At 42.7% G+C, this 20,415-nt stretch overlaps 1 protein-coding gene across 1 annotated transcript; it reads left to right on the forward strand.

The window, feature by feature from the left end:
- Window positions 1–3,105: 3,105 nt before the first annotated feature.
- Window positions 3,106–19,095, forward strand: LOC132389260 (NACHT, LRR and PYD domains-containing protein 1 homolog; the record flags this gene model as incomplete). The annotated part of the gene is made up of 6 exons (XM_059961753.1): window positions 3,106–3,333; window positions 6,282–6,509; window positions 13,859–15,515; window positions 16,159–16,239; window positions 17,172–17,354; window positions 17,624–19,095. Coding segments are annotated over 6 exons (2,459 nt in total), but the record flags the coding sequence as incomplete, so codon positions are not given.
- Between the last annotated feature and the right edge of the window lie 1,320 nt (window positions 19,096–20,415).

A 20,415-nucleotide genomic window follows, 5' to 3' on the forward strand; every position in this document is an offset into this window, starting at 1 on the left:
AAAATAAAGATGAATCTCTCTCAGCAACGAGCCAACGGCCTGGGAGCGAATATGAAGCTGTCAGAACAAGTACAGGGACTGAGGATCCACCAGAAACTTCGGAGCAATCAACGTCACAAGTTCCCGAAAAGATAGCAGAAGAAGATGGTGAGACCTGTTTACGTTATATTTTACTGCGATCAATGTCTGCTAGAATTAACTAATTGAAAGCTTCATTGTCCACGTCTGATTGCGCTGGGTCTAACACAAAATCACACTGCAGCTAGATTTCAACGCTGAATAAAAACAATTAAAGAAATTAGGTTTTCGATTGGCGTATTGCTCATCTGGTTCCATTCTTTACAAAGGGTTCTAAGAGTAAACCTAGCATTTATAGGTCTGTCAGTTTGACGTCAGTGGGGGTAAATTTAAGGAAAGATTTCTTAGAGCTGGTATATATAATTATCTGTAATGTCAAGATCTGATCAGGCATAGTCAGCATGGATTTCATCGTGGAAGCTCATGTTTGAGAATTCTAATTGAACATTTTGAAAAGGGTACGAGGAAATCTGACGAGGGAAATGCAGTGCATGTTGTCTGTATGGACTTCCGTAGGGCCTTTGACAAGGTTACAACGGAGGTTAGTTAGGATGGTTCAAACGCTAGCATATGAAAATTGAGGCAGAAAATGGATTCAACTGTGGATAGATGTGAGATGCCAGAGAGTGGTGGCAGATAACTGTTTTTCAGGTTGGAGGCCGGAGACTAGCGGTGTGCCTCGGGGATCTGTACTGGATCCAATGTTGTTTGTCATATACATTAATGATCTGGTTGATGGTGTGGTAAATTGGATCAGTAAGTTTACAGATGATACTAAGGTAGGTGGCGTTGTGGATAGTGATGTAGGTTTTCACAGCTTGCAGGGGGATTTAGGACAGTTTGAAGAGTGGGTTGAACGATGGCAGACTGAGTTTAATGCTGATAAGCGTGAGGTGATACATATTGATAGAACTAATCAAAATTGGACATACATGGTAAATGGTAGGGCATGGAAGACTGCAGGAGAACAGAGTAATTTAGGAATAATGTTGCATAGTTCCATGAAGTTAGAATCACATGTGGATAGGATGGTGAAGAATGCTTTTGTTATGCTGATCTTTATAAATCGGATCATTGAGTATAGGTTCTGGGATGTAATGTTAAAATTGTACAAGCCATTGGTAAGGCCGAATTTGGTGTATTGTGTCGATTTCTGTTCACAGAATTATAGGACAGATATCAACAAAATAGAGAGGGTACAGAGAATATTTACTAGAATGCTAAAAGCAGGAATTGCTGGCAGAACGCAGCGGTACAGAGAGCATTTATGGGAGAAGGTAACAACGCCGTTCCCAGCCGATACAATTCCTCTGGTGTGAAGTAATATGGGATGGACGGGGCTGGGGTTTGGGGGTACGAAGTGAGGGGAAAGATGTATTAGAGAGCTGAGAAGGGTTAGTCTGAGGGGAAATGTGCTAGGTGGAGGGTGGGGAATAATATGAAATAAAGAGAAATAAATGTAGGGCTGGGGGTATTTATAGAGTTACCTGACTAACATTATAGATAGAGATGCGTAACGGGGTGCAGGTTTATAACCGGAGGTCTGTGAGATGAATGTTCAAGCCGGCAGGGGTGACGCTACCGAGGCGGGAGATAAGGTATTGCTCTATCATCCTGCGTGTTGTCTCATCTTGAGGTTTTTTGGAGGCCATGGACAGACATATCGGAGTAGGAGTTGTCTGCGGAATTAAAGTGTGTGGTGACAGGGAGATTCCGCTACTGCTGGAGGACTGAGATCTGATGTCCGGCCAAACTGTCCTCCAAATGTCGGCGGGCCTCCCCGATATATAAATATCCACATCTGGAGCTCGCGAGCTGTGAGGCAGTTACCATTTTCTCAATTCTCCGTCAGTGTCCCGTGACGTATCTGGCTGTGTCTCAGCAGACCTGCTTTTTTTCTTCCCCTGCATGGGTACCAGCCATCCATCAACTGTCCGTATTCCTGTCCATCAATCTGGACCACTCTTTGTTGTCTCAGCAAGAATGTTAACGAGCAAAGAAGAGTGTCCTTGTAGCAAAGTTAAATAATCAGTGAAGAAACCAAAATGATGAATTATGTGTTTGTCTCTCTCTGTCGTCGGCTGTGCGCCGCCCCCCTCGTCTTCTCTCTCCAATTAGCAGCACTAAGATTGCCCAAGTGCCAGATTCATTCTCCCGACATTTTAAAGTGGTTGTCCACAGAAATTATGAAACCTATTGGTACTTACCAAGGGGCATGTGTAGACAACAGACATTTATTTCCTTAGGTTAAACGATGGCACGCAACAGCATTACCCATTAAGCGAATCTGACCCAAAGAATACCTCAGGAAGTAATCAGTTTAGACACGAAAAACCGGAAGTAAGAGTAATGCAGAAGTAACGCATATGGGATAACTGAGTGAATAAAGCTTATTTAAAAACGTCCCTATTTACTCCCTGTTTTTCAGCTGTTTCTGCAGTCTGAGACCAGTTGGTACGATTGCACGACAGGTCACCCGCACAGTGCTTGACGATCAGCGTTAAGGGTTAGGCGGTTTTTCCGACTTTCGTCGAATTGACGCAACAAATGACGCTCTATAACCAGAGGCATTACCTGCCTTGTAACCAAATGTTACGTATGGAAGCAAGTTGCTGTAAGAGGCTCTCATGTGTGAGAGGTGCAGAAATAGTTAAACACAGGTTGAAGTAGCGCGTGACACTACAGCTGACGTTGAGACCAATGTGTCTACATCAGGAGCTCTGCAGCGGCCGCAGTAGACTGGCATACCTGAAGTTCCATGCGTGGCCCGATTTTGTAACACAACCCTCTAAAACAGCTGCTTCCAGAGAGTGCTCAAGGAGTGCATGAATACAGAATCTGGAATGTGTCGAAGTCAATATATTAAGATCATGCGTAATGCAACATTAAGGACAAACTTATGTTGCAGGTTGATTATCATTAATTTAGAATTTCTCTTCCAACTGGCAAACGAGACTCCATGCGAAGTACTTTATTACTTCAAGAAAATGATCACAGAATGTTTCCCTCCAAAAATTTAAACCACAGGTACTCAGAAAGATGAAGGGCAAGACCAATTGAGCCGCAGTAAATCCGGTACGCATGCAGAGCTAAATGAGGGCACGGATAAAAATATAGATGAATCTCTCTCAGCAGCGAGCCAACGGCCTGAGAGCGAATATGAAGCTCTCAGAACAAGTACAGGGACTGAGGATCCACCAGAAACTTCAGAGGAATCAACGTCACAAGATCACGAAAAGATAGCAGGAGAGGATGGTGAGACCTGTTTAATTTATATTTTACTGCGGTCAATGTCTGCTAGAATTAACTAATTGAAAGCTTCATTGTCCACCTCTGATTGCGCTGGGTATAACAGTGCTATTAGATTACAACGCTGAATAAAAACAATTAAAGAAATTAGGTTTTCGATTGGCGTATCGCTCATCTGGTTCCATCCTTTACAAAGGGTTCGAAGAGTAAACCTCGCATTTATAGGTCTGTCAGTTTGACGTCAGTAGGGGTAAATTTAAGGAAAGATTTCTTAGAGCTGGTATATATAATTATCGGTAATGTCAAGATCTGATCAGGCATAGTCAGCATGGATTTCATCGTGGAAGCTCATGTTTGAGAATTCTAATTGAACATTTTGAAAAGGGTACGAGGAAATCTGACGAGGGAAATGCAGTGGATGTTGTCTGTATGGACTTCGGTAGGCCTTTGACAAGGTTCCAACGGACCGTTAGTTAGGATGGTTCAATCGCTAGCATATGAAAATTGAGGCAGAAAATGGATTCAACAGTGGCTAGATGTGAGATGCCAGAGAGTGGTGGCTGAGAACTGTTTGTCAGGTTGGAGGCCGGAGTCTAGTGGTCTGCCTTGCGGATCTGTACTGGATCCCATGTTGTTTGTCATATACATTAATGATCTGGTTGATGGGGTGGTAAATTGGATCCGTAAGTTTACAGATGATACTAAGGTAGGTGGCGTTGTGGATAGTGATGTAGGTTTTCACAGCTTGCAGGGGGATTTAGGACAGTTTGAAGTGTGGGTTGAACGATGGCAGATTGAGATTAATGCTGATAAGCGTGATGTGATACATATTGATAGAACTAATCAAAATAGGACATAAATGGTAAATGGTAGGGCATGGAAGACTGCAGGAGAAGAGAGTAATTTAGGAATAATGGTGCATAGTTCCCTGAAGTTAGAATCACATGTGGATAGGATTGTGAAGAATGCTTTTGTTATGCTGGTCTTTATAAATCAGATAATTGAGAATAGCATCTGGGATGTAATGTTAAAATTGTACAAGCCATTGGTAAGGCCGAATTTGGGGTATTGTGTCAATTTCTGTTCACAGAATTTCAGAACAGATATCAACAAAATAGAGAGGGTACAGAGAATATTTACTAGAATGCTAAAAGCAGAAATTGCGGGCAGATCGCAGCAGTACAGAGAGCATCTATGGGAGAAGGCAGCGACGCCGTTTCCAGCCGCTACAATTCCTCTGGTGTGAAGTAACATGGGATGGACGGGGTTGGGGTTTTGGGGTACGAATTGAGGGGAAGGATGTATTAGAGACTTGAGAAGGGTTAGGCTGAGGGGAAATGTGCTAGGTGGAGGGTGGAGAATAATATGAAAAAAGAGAAATAAATGCAGGGCTGGGGGTATTTATAGAGTAACCTGACTAAAATTATAGATAGTGATGCGTAACGGGGTGCAGGTTTATAACCGGAGGTCTGTGAGATGAATGTTCATGCCGGCAGGGGTGACGCTACCGAGGCGTGAGATCAGGTATTGCTCTATCATCCTGCGTGTTGTCTCATCTTGAGGTTTTTTGGAGGCCATGGACAGACATATTGGAGTAGGAGTGGTCTGCGGAATTAAAGTGTGTGGTGACAGGGAGATTCCGCTACTGCTGGAGGACTGAGATCTGATGTCCGGCGAAACGGTCTTCCAGATGTCGGCGGGCCTCCCCGATATATAAATATCCACATCTGGAGCTCGCGAGCTGTGAGGCAGTTCCCATTTTCTCAATTCTCCGTCAGTGTCCCGTGACGTATCTGGCTGTGTCTCAGCAGAACTGCCGTTTTTCTCACCTGCATGGGTACCAGCAATCCATCAACTGTCCGTATTCCTGTCCATCAATCTGGACCACTCCTTGTTGTCTCAGCAAGAATGTTAACGAGCAAGGAAGAGTGTCCTTGTAGCAAAGTTAAATAATCAGTGACGAAACCAAAATGATGAATTATGTGTGTGTCTCTCTCTGTCGTCGGCTGTGCGCCGCCCCCCTCATCTTCACTCTCCGATTAGCAGCACAAATATTGCCCAAGAGCCATACTCATTCTCCCGACATTTTAAAGTGGTTGTCCACAGAAGTTATGAAACCTATTGGTACTTACCAAGGGGCATGTGTAGACAACAGACATTTATTTCCTTAGGTTTAACGATGGCACGCAACAGCATTACCCATTAAGCGAATCTGACCCAAAGAATACCTCAGGAAGTTATCAGTTTAGACACGAAAAACCGGAAGTAAGAGTAATGCAGAAGTAACGCCTATGGGATAACTGAGTGAATAAAGCTTATTTAAAAACGTCCCTATTTACTCCCTGTTTTTCAGCTGTTTTAATGCAGTCTGAGATCAGTTGGTACGATTGCACGACAGGTCACCAGCACAGTACTTGACAATCAGCGTTAAGGGTTAGGAAGTTTTTCCGACTTTCGTCGAATTGTCGCAACAAAAGACGCTCTATAACCAGAGGCATTACCTGCTTTGTAACCAAATGTTACGTATGGAAGCAAGTTGCAGTAAGAGGCGCTCATGTTTGAGAGGTGCAGAAATAGTTAAACACAGGTTGAAGTAGCGCGTGACACTACAGCTGACGTTGAGTCCAATGTGTCTCCATCAGGAACTCTGCAGCGGCCGCAGTAGGCTGGCATATCTGAAGTTCCAAGCGTGGCCCGATTTTGTAACACAACCCTCTAAAACAGCTGCTTCCAGAGAGTGCTCAAGGCGTGCATGAATACAGAATCTGGAATGTGTCGAAGTCAATATATTAAGATCATGCGTAATGCAACATTAAGGACAAACTTATGTTGCAGGTTGATTATCATTAATTTAGAATTTCTCTTCCAACTGGCAAACGAGACTCCATGCGAAGTACTTTATTACTTCAGGAAAATGATCACAAAATATTTCCCTCCAAAAATTTAAACCACAGGTACTCAGAAAGATGAGGGGCAAGACCAATTGAGCCGCAGTGAATCCGGTACGCATGCAGAGCAATATGAGGGCACGGATAAAAATATAGATGAATCTCTCTCAGCAACGAGCCAACGGCCTGAGAGCGAATATGAAGCTGTCAGAACAAGTACAGGGACTGAGGATCCACCAGAAACTTCGGAGGAATCAACGTCACAAGATCCCGAAAAGATAGCAGGAGTAGATGGTAAGACCTGTTTACGGTATATTTTACTGCGATCAATGTCTGCTAGAATTAATTAATTGAAAGATTCATTGTCCACGTCTGATTGCGCTGGGTATAACAGTGCTATTAGATTACAACGCTGAATAAAAACAATTAAAGAAATTAGGTTTTCGATTGGCGTATTGCTCATCTGGTTCCATCCTTTACAAAGGGTTCTAAGAGTAAACCTAGCATTTATAGGTCTGTCAGTTTGACGTCAGTGGGGGTAAATTTAAGGAAAGATTTCCTAGAGCTGGTATATATAATTATCTGTAATGTCAAGATCTGATCAGACATAGTCAGCATGGATTTCATCGTGGAAGTTCATGTTTGACAATTCTTATTGAACATTTTGAAGAGGGTACGAGGAAATCTGACGAGCGAAACGATGTTTCCGGCCGATACAATTCATCAGGTGCGAAGTAACGTGGCATGAACGGGGGTGGGGGATTGTGTGGTAAGAAGTGGGGGGAGGGATGAATTAGAGAGCTGGGAATGGTTAGGCTGAGGGGAAATGTGTTAGTTGGCTGGTGGAGAATAATAGGAAAACAAAGAAAAAGAAATGTAGGGCTGGGGGTCTTTATAGAGGGTGGTAAAAAAGGATAGAGAAATATAACCAGACTAAAATTATAGATAGGGATGCGTAAGGGGTGGGGGGGCTGGGTTATCACCGGTTGTCTGTCAGATGAATGTTCATGCCGGCTAGGTTGAGGCTACCGAGGCGGGAGATCAGTTATTGCTCTATCACCCTGTGTGTTGTCTCATCTTGACGTTTGGGCAGGCCATGGAGAGATATATCGGAGTAGGAGTGGTCTGCAGAATTGAAGTGTGCGGTCACAGGGAGATCCCGCGACTGCTGGAGGTCTGAGATACGATATTCGGAGAAACGGTCTTCCAGACGTCGGAGGGCCTCCCCGATGTATAAATCGCCACTTTTGGAGCACCGGATACGGTATATCACCCCAGTTGTCTCGCAGGTGAAGTGGTGCCTCACCTGCACGGACTGTCTGGGCCTAGGATGGTAGTGAGGGAAGAAATGTGGGAGCAGGTGTAGCACTTCTTCCGTTTCTAGGGATAAGTGCCAGGAGAGGGATCGGTGGTGAGGGACGGGGGGATGTAAGGACAATGGTATCTCGTAGGGAGCGATCCCTGCGGAATGTCGAGAGTGAGGGGGAGTGGAAGATTCGTCTGGTGGTGGAACTCCGTAGGTTGTGGCGTAAGTTTCCGAAAATTATATGTTGTATGTGTTGGCTGGTATGGTGATGTGCGGACAAGGGGGACTCTATTCCTGGTGGACTGGCGGGGGGATGGGGTGAGTTCAGAGGTGGATGAAATACGGTAGATGCGATGGAGGGTAGAGTTGACAGTTGACGAGGCGAAGCCACTTTCTTTTTTACAAAGGAAGACATGTCCTCTGTCCACGACCGAAAGCCTTCATCCTGAGAGCAGAGGCGGCGGAGGCGGAGTATCTGAGAGAAGGGGATCGCATTTTTGCAGTAGACAGGGTGGGAGGTGGAATAGTCTCGGTTGCTGTGAGGTAGTTCCCATTTTCTAAATTCTCCGTCAGTGTCCCGTGGCGTATCTGTCTGTGTCTCAGCACACCTGCCTTTTTTTGCTCCCCTGCATGGCTAACAGCCATCCCTCAACTGTCCATGTACATGTCCATCAAACTGGTCCACTCCTTGCTGTCTCAGCAAGAATGTTAACGAGCAAAGAAGAGTGTCCTTGTAGCAAAGGTAAATAATCAGTGAAGAAACCAAAATGATGAATTATGTTTGTCTCTCTCTCTCGTCGCCCCCTCACCTTCTCTCTCCGATTAGCAGCACAAAGATTGCCCAAGAGCCATACTCATTCTCCCGACATTTTAAAGTGGTCGTCCTAAGAAAATATGAAAATTATTGGTACATTACAAGGGGCATGTGTTGTCAACAGACATTTATGTCCGTCGGTTAAACGATGGCACGTACCAGCATTACCCATTAAGCGAATCTGCCCCAGACAGTACCTTAGGAAGTTATTCAGTTTAGACACTAAAACCGGAAGTAAGAGTAATGGAGAAGTAACCCAAATGAGATCACTGTGTGTATAAAGCTTCTTTAAAAACATCCCTGTTTACTCCCTGTTTTTCAACTGTTTTACTGCAGTCAGAGACCAGTTGGTACGGTTGCACGGCATGTCACAAGCACAGTGCTTGACGATCAGCTTTAAGGGTTAGGAAGTTTTTCCGACCTTCGTCGAATTGTCGGGACAATTGCCGCTCTATAACCAGAGGCATTACCTGCTTTCTAACCGAAGGTTACGTATGGAAGCAAGTTGCTGTAAGAGGCGCTCATGTATGTGAGGTGCAGAAATAGTTAAATACGGGTTGAAGGAGCGCGTGACAATACAGCTGACGATCAATGTCTGCTAGTCTTTATTAATTAAAGCTTCATTGTTCACGTCTGATTGCGCTGGGAATGACACAAAATCACACAGCAGATGGATTACAACGCTGAATATAAAGAATTAATTAAAATAGTTTTTCGATTGGCTCATTGCTCATGTGGTTCCATTGTTTAAAAAAGGATCTAAGAGTAAACCTGGCATTAATAGATCTGTCAGTTTGACGTCAGTTGTGCTAAATTAAAGGAAAGATTTCTGAGAGCTGGTGTCTATAATTATCTGTATAGTCAAGATCTGATCAGTCATAGTCGGCATGGATTTGTTCGTGGAAGTTCATGTTTGACAATTATTATTGAATATTTTGAAAAGGTTACGAGGAAATCTGACGAGGGTAATGCAGTGGATGTTGTGTATATGGACTTCCGTGAGGCCTTTGACAAGGTTCCAACGGAAGTTTAGATAGGATGGTTCAATCGCTAGCATATGAAAATTGAGGCAGAAAATGGATTCAACAGTGGCTAGATGTGAGCTGCCAGAGAGTGGTGGTGGATAACTGTTTGTCAGCTTGGAGACCGGAGACTAGGGGATCTGTACTGGATCCAATGTTGTTTGTGATATACATTATTGATCTGGTTGTTGGGGTTGTAAATTGGATCATACAGATGATACTAATATCGGTGGCGTTGTGGATAATGTTGTAGGTTTTCAAACCTTGCAGGGCGATTTAGCACAGTTAGAAGAGTGGGTTCAACGATGGCAATGTGGTTTAATGCTGATAAGCATGAGGGGCTACATTTTTGTAGGACTAATCAAAATAGGAAATACATGTTAAATGGTAGGTCATTGAGGAATGCAGTAGAGCAGAGTATTCTAGGAATAATGATGCATAGTCCCCTTAAGTTGGAATCACATGTGGATAGAATGTTGAAGAAAGCTTTTTGTATGCTGGCCTTTATAAATCAGAGCATTGAGTAAAGAAGCTGGATGTAATGTTAAAATTGTAGAAGGCATTGGTATGGCCGAACTTGGATTATTGGGTAAAGTTCTGATCACAGAATTATAGGAAAGATATCAACAAAATAGAGAGGGTACAGAGAAGATTTACTAGAATGTTAAATGCTGAAAATGCTGGCAGAAATCAGGAGGCCAGAGAGCATCTATGGAAAGAGTTAGCGATGACGCTTCGGGCCGATACCTTTCATCAGCTGTAAAATAAAATGTGATGGATGGGGGAGTGAGGTAGGGATGCTTTAGTGAGCCTGGAAGGAATAGGCTGAAGGGAAATTAGCTGGGGGGAGTTGGAGATTTACTGGAAAAAAAAGAGAAAGAAAGGAAGTGCTGTGGGGAGTTTATAGTGAGGGGGTAAAAAGAGAGAGAAATAGAACCGGACTAAAATTATAGATAGGGATGGGGTAAGGTGGGAGGGGGTGGGGGCAGGGGTTAACAACGGAGTGATTGAATTGAATGTAAAAGCCGGTAGGTGTGAGGACACCTGGGCGGGAGATAAGATATTGCTCCATCAACTTGCGTTTGATCTCATCTTGACGTTTGGGGAGTCCATATCGGAGTGGGAGTGGTCTGCGGAATTGAAGTGTGTGGTCACAGGGAGATCCTGCGACTGCTGGAGGAATGAAATCCAATTTTTGGCGAAACGGTCTTCCAGACCGCGGTGGGCCTCACCGATGTATAAATGGCCACATTTGGAGCACCGGATACAGTATATCACCCAGGCTGACACGCAGGTGAAGTGGTGCCTCACCTGAATGCACTGTCTGGGGCCTAGGATGGTAGTGAGGGAAGAAATGTGGGAAGGATTTGGGCGTTCAGGTAGACTCATCACTATCACCATTTACACAACGCACAGACGTGATCGGAAGGGTAATAAAATTTTCCGCAATGTAATTGTCAAAAGGGGACAGGAGGCTGGACCCAAGTGCAGGACACAGGCCCTGAAGTACTCGGGGCAGGATGGGAACAACTAAACGATAAACAAGACTTGGTGACCGTGGTGTGCGTGAGGGACGAGACTTTCAAGGTGATTCTGGGGTTCCGGGAGAGTCTTAGAGTTCATGCAAGGTGGATCCCAGAGTTAAGGCAAGGAGGATCCCGGAGTACAGGCAAGGCAGGATCTCGGAGTTCAGGCAACGCAGGATCTCGGAGTCCAGGCAAAGCAGGATCTTGGAGTTCAGGCAGGGTCTAGGATTTCACTGGGCGTGCCAGATAACTCCTGGGCAGGGACCGTACCACCCAGGCAGGAACACGGGCGCCTGTGCAGGTCACGAGACGCCTGGATAGGTTGCGGGGCACAACCCATCCGCAACGAGAGATGGAAAGGGGCCGAGACCACCGCCAGGCTGCGGCAGTCCGGCCAGGCCTGCCCGACGGAGGCAAACGATAGGAAGGGAACTAGGTCCAGGGTGACTGCCAGACTTACTCAAAGAACTCGTCTTTAACGAGCGGAACTCCAAGCCAAGGCAAGCGGAGGAATAGAATAAGCAGGGTGACCATAGAAAGCAGGAAAGACAGGATGACCCCCAAACTCCACTCAGTCCCTGTGCCCCCTATATACACCACCAGCCGATGGGCATCTGATGCGCCTACTTGTCCCCCAACAAGCCACGATGGTCCACAGGTGTGACTAATTGGGCTCAAGGGCGAAAGCAGGGTCGGCTACATGACCTGGAGTCCGGTGTCCACAGACCGGATCAAGACCCGGAATGCGGAATCCGGACCGGAGTATAACAGTAATGTACTCGGAAGATTTCAAGTGCACAGATATCCTCCTTAATACGCTTGTGAGGCCATGCCTTGTGTACTGTGCACAATTTTGATCTTCATATTTTTAGAGGCTTCTGAAGCCACGGATATTTCAAAGAGGGCGACAAACTCATTCCAGGTCTGCAGGGTTTGAGCAGTGAAATAATTAAATCATTTTGTCCTAAGTATACGTGGAATAACAAGAGGCATGATCGACGTGTTCAAATTCATTCAGGGTATAAGGAAATTGGATGTCAGCTGTTAACTCAAAATTAATCAATCAACGGGATATAGGGCTACAAGTGAAGGTTGCTTCAGAGGCATTTCAAACTAACATCAGGAAGCGTTTCTCTGCACAGCGGTTAGTGGACACATGGAAAAATCTACCTAATTGTGTAGTTGAGAGCAGTGCCTCAGAGACTTTGAATCGGAAAGCCACAGCTATTTTAACGTGTTATGTGATACATATTTGGCAAGCTTTGTTGGGCAGAGTAGCCAGCTAATATCAAACACTTCCTCATGTACTTAAAACGTACTTGTTCTTCCTAGATAGCAAGCTAAATTAAAAAATTTCACACACATTCTTACTGATTGACAATGTCTTGACCATTATATTAAATGGATTGTTTTTTTTTCTAATCAAACAATACATGTATTATGTTCCGTGATGGCTTCGAAGTTTTGCTTCCGGGCAGAGGAACCAGAGTACGTTTGTGTGCGTTGCATGAATGTATATCGACATGTATATACCGTATAGGTCCGTGCCTTGAGGAAACGCTATTAACTGTGTATGAGTCTGTGTATATGCGATGTGTAAAAAATGTGTGTGTGTGTGTGTGTGTGTGTGTGTGTGTGTGGGTGTGTGTGTATGTGCGTCTTTACTGCATATACTGCACTTCATATACTGCTAACGATTGTGCATGTCTATCGTTGTGTATATACTAAATGCGTGCTGTGTGTGTGTTTAGTCATTCCAGTATTTTGTGACCTGTAACAGGAGGAACAGGAATTGAAAGTAGGAAAAGCAGTGAACCGGCAAAGACTTGTGAGATGTAATTCTTATGGCCGGAAAGCTTCTCAGTAACAGCGAAAAAAATGCCCCAAGTTTGGCTGTACTGCAGAAAAAGCTTGAAGATTATGCCTGTGTGCCAAGGAACAAAATGCAATTATTGTACTTTCTGCACCGGCTGCCCGCTCTCTTTTATTTTCTCCATATACAGCGGTAAACCGATGGAGAATGTGAGGTTCTGTCAGCAAAACATTTTTGCTTCAAATTGCACTGAACAGGGAGAAACAGGAACAAAATATCTGTTAATGAAGAGAAACTTGTTCCCTCAATATTATAAGTAAGATGGAGAAATGCTAATAGCATAAAGATTGCATCTGCGAACCAACGGGTAACGGAATTCTACTGTACGCCATGGAAACGTAATAAACAGGGATAAGATTAGAACTCAAAACAGGTTACAGTTTACAGAAAATATCCAGTAATAACAAGCTAACATCCTATTGACAAAATAGAAAAAGAAATAGTCAATGGATGACGAAACAACGAATGGATTGAGATAAGGAAAAGAAAAGAAGATAGAGAAAGCCTGTGGTATGACGAGTTATACAATGAACAAGTAATCCTTGGGGTACTGTAAAACTGTGTCTTTATTGATGCTTTGCTGCACGCTTCAGTGCACGGTGGGGGGTTCCGATGCTTTTTTTTTTGGTGGTGGGGGCGGGGGGAATCGTTGTGTTGATGCTGCTTTTGCATGGGAGGGGGTAGCTAGAAGGCTTCGGGGTTCTAATATTTAAATACCATTCATTATTTCGGGCACACCTCTGTTTTCCTGGATGTTTGGGAAGAAAAAAATGAATTTCAATATGTATAATGCATACATTTCTGTGACTATAAATTTGCAGTTGAAAACTTTGAAATCTTTGACTATACAACCTCTTGACGTAAAACAAGATTACGTTGTTGAATTCAAAGGTTTCGTGCCACCCGTTAATCAATTTTAAGTTTGGATTTAAGTTGGATAGATAAGGTATGAAGAAGCCTTTAAACGCTTTTACTTGATAGTGATGCTCATATCCAAAATGAGGGATGATTATTATTATTATTGTTGTCAGTTTGTAATCACCCTTTATTTATACCATGGACAAGGTATAGAACCACTGTTTATGTTTATTCTTTGTTCCAGATGTGAAACTTCAACACAGATACAATCTCGAAAGACAGAACAGAGAAGTGAACCTGCCCAAGCCACGGTCACTTTCGGACATTTACATTGAGCCGACGATTACAATGAAACAACATGAACATGCATGCTTAACAGGAGAAAGTCATACGCATATTCGCGAAGTTGAGTACCATGAAGTATTCGCACTAAACAACATTGATTCTGATGAAACCACCATCAGCGTCGTCTATGGAGCTGCAGGGACGGGGAAAACCACCCTAATAGAAAAGATAATCAATGACTGGGCCAGGGAAGAGAAGTTTCAGGAATTCAGTTTTGTCCTTCCTTTCAAAATTCGGAAATTAAATGCAATAAAATCTCCAGTAACATTAAGTAAGATGATCCTTGACTCATATCCTTACTTCGAAGATTATCTGGATCATCTGTGGAATGAACCCAAAAGGTTATTGTTTATATTTGATGATCTGGAGCGATTGTATCGACTATTCACCCTCTCTGACACTGGTAAAAAGAGCGATCCACGATCCAGATGTACCGAAACAGAGTCTGAGTATTTTGTAAGCGATGTCGTACGCTGTCTCCTACAGGGTGAACTTCTGAGAGGTTGCTCAGTGCTGATCACAACTCGAGATTGGAAACTGGAAGCTTTGCATCATGTAACAGCAGATTCAATTTTCGAAGTTAAGGGATTCACTTCTGGGAAAGCAAAAACATATTTTCGCCGTTATCTAGGCAATGGACAGAATGCAAATGAAATTTTGGAATTCATTGAGCAAAATGAGATATTGTGGAATATGTGTAGTGACCCTCTGTTTTGTTTCAACCTCGCCTCGTCACTGGAGTCATTCCAGGCACAAGGAGAAGAACAGACAACAATCCCCATCGGAATCCATACCCAGGTGCTCTCTGACTACGTTGCACAACTTCTCGCAAAATGTGGTAACGACGGTAACACAAACCAGAAATGTTTAAGTGTTGTTGGTGAACTGGCAGACAAGGGAATTAGACAAAACACACTTTCGTTTGAAGGCAACGCATTCAGGGATCTGGATTCTTGTCCTCCCGTGTTTATCTCTGCGTTTATGTACCAGGATCCAGACAAACAGAGGGGTGGTGTTATTTACGAATTCAGGCACTCTGTTTTCCGAGACTTCCTTGCTGCACTTACCAATGTCGTAAATGCTACAATATCTCGACTGAAAAGAATACTCGATGAAATATCTGCAGACATTACAGGGAGGTTCAGTATATTTTCAATTTTTCTTGTCGGCCTGTGTTCTCGGAAGTCAAGTGATCGTCTAGAGAGGGAACTGCATGCATTCCCAAATGAAGTTACTTCCTGTGTCTCCGAATGGCTCAGAAAAAGTGTCAGCAGACGCTTGAAGAACATGGACATGAAGCATAATCAAAAAATGTTTCTGTGTATACTGTACAGCTTACTTGAATTTGGAGACAATGAAATAATGAAGGAAGTGCTGAATCCCATTACAACCATTAAATTAAATCACCTTCGTCTCAAATCTACCGACTGCATTGTTTTATCCAGAACTTTAATCTCCCCTGAAGTGATTCAGGAGCTGGACCTCAGTTCATGCTTTACACAACCAGAGGTAATTTGGAAACTGGAAAATCTGCTGCCCAGATGTGTAATTCTCAGGTAATGTATCAAAATCTGCAAAGATAAAAAAAGTACACATATCAGCATGAAGTGACCATGCTGTGGATTGTAATAATCACACTGGTCCGAAATAAGAAATACACAAACATATTTTTCTGATTAACTTAGGTTCAGCGGATGGTGTAACTTGATAAGGTCTCGAAAGTTTTAGATACCTATTGAAGTATTTTTCCCTTTAAAAAATCATGGTCCAACACACTGTCATGTTTTATTCTAATGAGTCTTGCATTGTCTTATCGGAGTGGATTTGTAGTGTGATTTCGTTCTTGACAGAAAAAGTTCTTCTCTTTTTGAAATGGGAAGTCGACCACTAAATGGTGGTCTAATGCCGATGCCATCGTTGTTGAGAATCAGTCATATGATAACAACAATGGATTGCAGTCTTTCACATATATCTGTGCCAACAATTCAGACGTTTTTACCCTGTTCGTCATGGACAGTGAAGTGAATTTCAATTTCACCAATTAAATTCAAAGGGAACGTTGACTTAACAGCAATATTTGTATGATTGATTTTGAATTATCTTTACTACGTCACGCGGGAAATAAGCAGAAATTGGAATATGGTTCTGAGTTTTCTGTACCCTGATCAATTAATTATTCGTATTATATTGAATGCTCAGATTGAACCAGAATAAGCTACAGGATTCTGGAGTGAAGCGCCTCTTCGACGTTCTCAAACAGAGTAAAGTAAAAACACTGGCGTGAGTAATTGTTTATGATGTCAAGCGTCAAGACGAAGGGCTGCCATTCAATTATTTTTCTGTTTTAGCGTATCAACTCTTATAAAAGTGTCTAACTGATACATCAGCACACTAGCGATTGCCGAAGCTACTCTGCGCAATCACGCTGCTGAAAATCAGATGTCCAGGCGACATCTATGCAGGAAAAGTTATTGGTAGAGACCGGGAATGAAGACTATGTATGTTGACGGATGACCGACCGGGAATAATGGAGAGCGCGTCATGACATGGCGATAATGTTTTAGCTGGACGTATGTACCTATAAAGCGCAGATCGTTCTAATTAAAAGAGAAAGATGTTCAAAGTTGGGAGACGGTTGAAAACTGGATGGCAAGCGTAAACACAAAAGTAGTAAATGAAAAGGACAGATGACGCCAGTGGAGTAGAGGGGATGGTTAAGGTAGACGCAGAGTTGTAAATTGCAGCGTAGACACAAGAGTCTGAAAAATAGTGCAAGTAATCTGAGAAAATATGTTCAATCTATCGTGTTAAGGGATGGACGATGTGCAGATAAAACTAAAAAGAAGTGACTGTAGTTATTGCCTTCCTTCTCCGCTTTCACAGCGGATCTATTTTTTCTCAGCTGGAAATACCGAATTTTTCTTTCCCTAGTTAGGTGCTCCCGGCCTTGAGGAGATCATCCCAAGTGTGCTAATTGTTCCTGTGTTTGTCCATATTGAGACAACAATGAACTTGATTAAAAGTAGATTTGAACACTCCTTATTTATATGAGAGCCCATAGTTGAAGAAATTCTGATGTCCCTTGCATTTACATAAGTATAACGAATCTCCGCAAGGCGGGAATGCGTCTGCTTTTGGGTTATGAGTACAGTTGTGTGTGTGTGTGTGTGTTCACTATTTAATTCTCGACTTCACGTTTGCTTTTAATACAGGCTGAAATCTAACCATCTTACAGACAATTGTCTGGAGAGTGTCTTCTTTGTTCTGACTAAAAACCCTTCGCTTATGCAGCTGAACCTGAGCAATTCCAGTCAGGATGAGAAACAGGCTAATCAATTTACTGTTGAAAAACTGAAATATTATTATGAGAGATCCGCTCAGCAGAAGGAAATAAAGTGAGTTCATCTTTGCTAGATATATTCATTCCCCAAAGCAAAAAAAATCACGACATTGATTTCGGTTAAAATGAAAGATGTTAATTATTTTAAACAATGATAAAAATAACATTATTCTTCGGACGATGTAACAATATAATAGTTTTTGAAATACATATTGCTTATATATATATATATATATATATATATATATATATATATATATATATATCTAAACAACGACACTAGCTAATACCTTTTGACGTCTAATTAGGTTTATTTTTCAACAGATGGCTACGCATTAAAAATATTGGACAAGACTTCACACGTTCCAGCAGAGAATCAAACTGTTTAACCCTGATAACAGACTGAGCGTCTAAAAACTTTACATTTCATATGAAACAATATCTGATGATATGGACCGTTCAGTTCATCGCAGCCTGGTGATATGGAACAGAATCTGATGTGGACCGTTTAGTTCATTTTAGCTTGGTGATAACGCCAGGATCTTTGACACTGTAGAGAACTGAAAACTTAAAAGAAGTTCTCAACTAGTTAGAGCAAACACGAGGAAATCTGCAGATGCTGGAAATTTAAGCAACACACACAATATGCTGGTGGAACACAGCAGGCCAGGCAGCATCTATAAGGAGAAGCACTGTCGACGTTTCGGGCCGAGACCCTTCATCAGGACTGACGAAGCATTTTGTATGTGTTGTTCTCAACTAACTTGCAGTTTTGCTTTTTGTATCGTTGGTAGAATGGTGGAGTGACAAGTTGGTTGCTGAAAGAGCAACCAGGCTGCATAAGGGGGAATCTAATAGGGGAGGACAGAAGGCCATGGAAAAAATTAAAAAGGGGAGGAGCAGCAGCACAAGAGGGAGGCGATGGACGGAAAAGTACATAAGGTGAGATCGAGAGAAGTGAGGGACTATAAAAGGGGATGGGGTGTTCTCATTAATGGGTTCCAGAAATTGATGTTCATGACGTCAGATTGGAGGCTACCACGACAGAATATAAGATTTTTCCTCTACATCCTTTGATCAACTCATTTATCCCCGCTTATCTCCCTCCTAAAACTTATTCTAACTGACAGATATTGCATTAACGTTTTTGGAACATTGTCAGAAGATCGTCTGTATAGAATTGTGCAAACATTAGAGAGAATCACCGATCTCCAGCTGCACAGCGTTACGTTAAACCACCATTAGCGAGCGGCATCGGCAATTAAAGATGTCGTGGAGAGCATTAGTTATCGCTCCGAAGTGAGGGGCACACGACGGAATTAAACCTGAAGGTATAGATAATGTCTTTAGGCGTGCTATGTTAAGTCAGATATACGACATTTTGTGAAGAATGCTTAAAGGTTGCCAATTTACGATGTAGCCATTATTATTAATTATTGGAATTACTTTTAAAAATAAATTGTTAATGTTATCCTTGTTTTGAAGCTGAAACTTCAAGTGAACAGCTGTCGTGCATTGCCAGGTTTACATGTTTACAGGTCGGAGGTGGTCAGGCAGATAATCAGAACGGTAGGCAGAACTAGTGTTAGTATAGCAATTACCGGCTGCTCGCTCCATAAGACCATAAGATTTAGGAGCAGAGGTAGTGCATTGAGCCCATCGAGTCTGCTCCACAATTCAATCACGGGCTGATCCAACTCTTCCAGTCATCCCTGTCCAATGTCTCTCACCATACCGTTTGATGGTCAGGCTAATCAATAACTTATCTATCTCTGCCTCAAGTGCAAACAAAAATGTTTACTGCACGGCCGCTCATGGGAACAAAATCCATAGATTTACCAGTTTCTGACAAAAGTAATTTAGCTACATCTCCGTTCGAAACGGACGTCCTTCAGTCCTAAAGCCGTGTTCTCTCGTCCGGGACTCCCCTACCATTGGAAATAACTTTTCTATATATATAATCTGTTCAGGCCTTTTAACATTTAGAATGTTTCTACGAGATGCCCTCAATCTGCTGTACTTCGGGGAATACGGACCAAGAGCTCCCAGATGCTCCCCATACGGTAACCCTTTCGTTCAGGAAATATTTTCTTTAAACTTCTCCGAACCCTCTCCAATATCAGTATATCTTTCTAAAATAAAGGACCCAAAACCGCACACAATACCCCACGAGTCTCACGAGTGCCTTATACAGCCTCAACATCACATCCCTGCTCTTATATTCTATACCTCTAGAAATTAATGTCAGCATTACATTCGCTTTCTTCACGACCGACTCACCTGGAGTACCACATGTAATGCATCTCCTTTGTCTACCTTGTTTGTAACTTCCTGGATATTCTGAAGTAGGTTAGTCAGGCAGGGTTCAACTTGCAGGAAACAATGCTGGCTTTGGCCTGTCTTGTCATGATCCTCCAGATACTTCTTTATCTTATCGCTAACTATCGATTCCAACAACTTCACAACCACTGATGTAAGGTCAATATGTCTATAGTTTCCATTCTACTGACTCCCACTCTTCTTAAATAGCGGACGAACATTTGCAATCATCCCCACTTCCGGCACAATGCCAGAAACTGCCAATTCTTGAAAGATGATTTGTTATTCCTTCACTATCTCTCCAGCTTCCTCCTTCAGAACCCGTTGGTGTATTCCATCAAGTCCAGGAGATTTATCCATCCTCAGAGCATTAAACTTCTTGACCAACTTCTCAGTTGTAATTGTCACTGCTCACACTTCATTTCCCTGACTCTCTTGAATCTCCGAAATACTGAAGGTGTCTTCCATTGTGAAGACTGGTGTAAAATACGCATTCAGTTCCTCTACCTTCTCTTCATCTCTCATTCCGATATCTCCAGTGTTATTTCCTATTTGTCCTATATCTACCATCAACTCTCTTCTACTGTTTACATACTTAAAAAAAGTTTTTACTATCTTCTGTGACATTAGTAGCAACTTTCCTTTCATAATTCCTCTTGCCGGTTCTAATGACCTTCTTAGTTTCCTTCTGCACATGTTTAAAAGCGTTCCAATCCTCTATCTTCCCACTAGCTTTTGCTTCCTTGTATGCCCTCTCTTTTGCATTTACTTTGGCCCTGACTTCACTTGTCAGCCAC

This window comes from Hypanus sabinus, unplaced genomic scaffold, assembly GCF_030144855.1.
Source record: "Hypanus sabinus isolate sHypSab1 unplaced genomic scaffold, sHypSab1.hap1 scaffold_52, whole genome shotgun sequence".
Classification (NCBI taxonomy): Eukaryota; Metazoa; Chordata; class Chondrichthyes; order Myliobatiformes; family Dasyatidae; genus Hypanus; species Hypanus sabinus.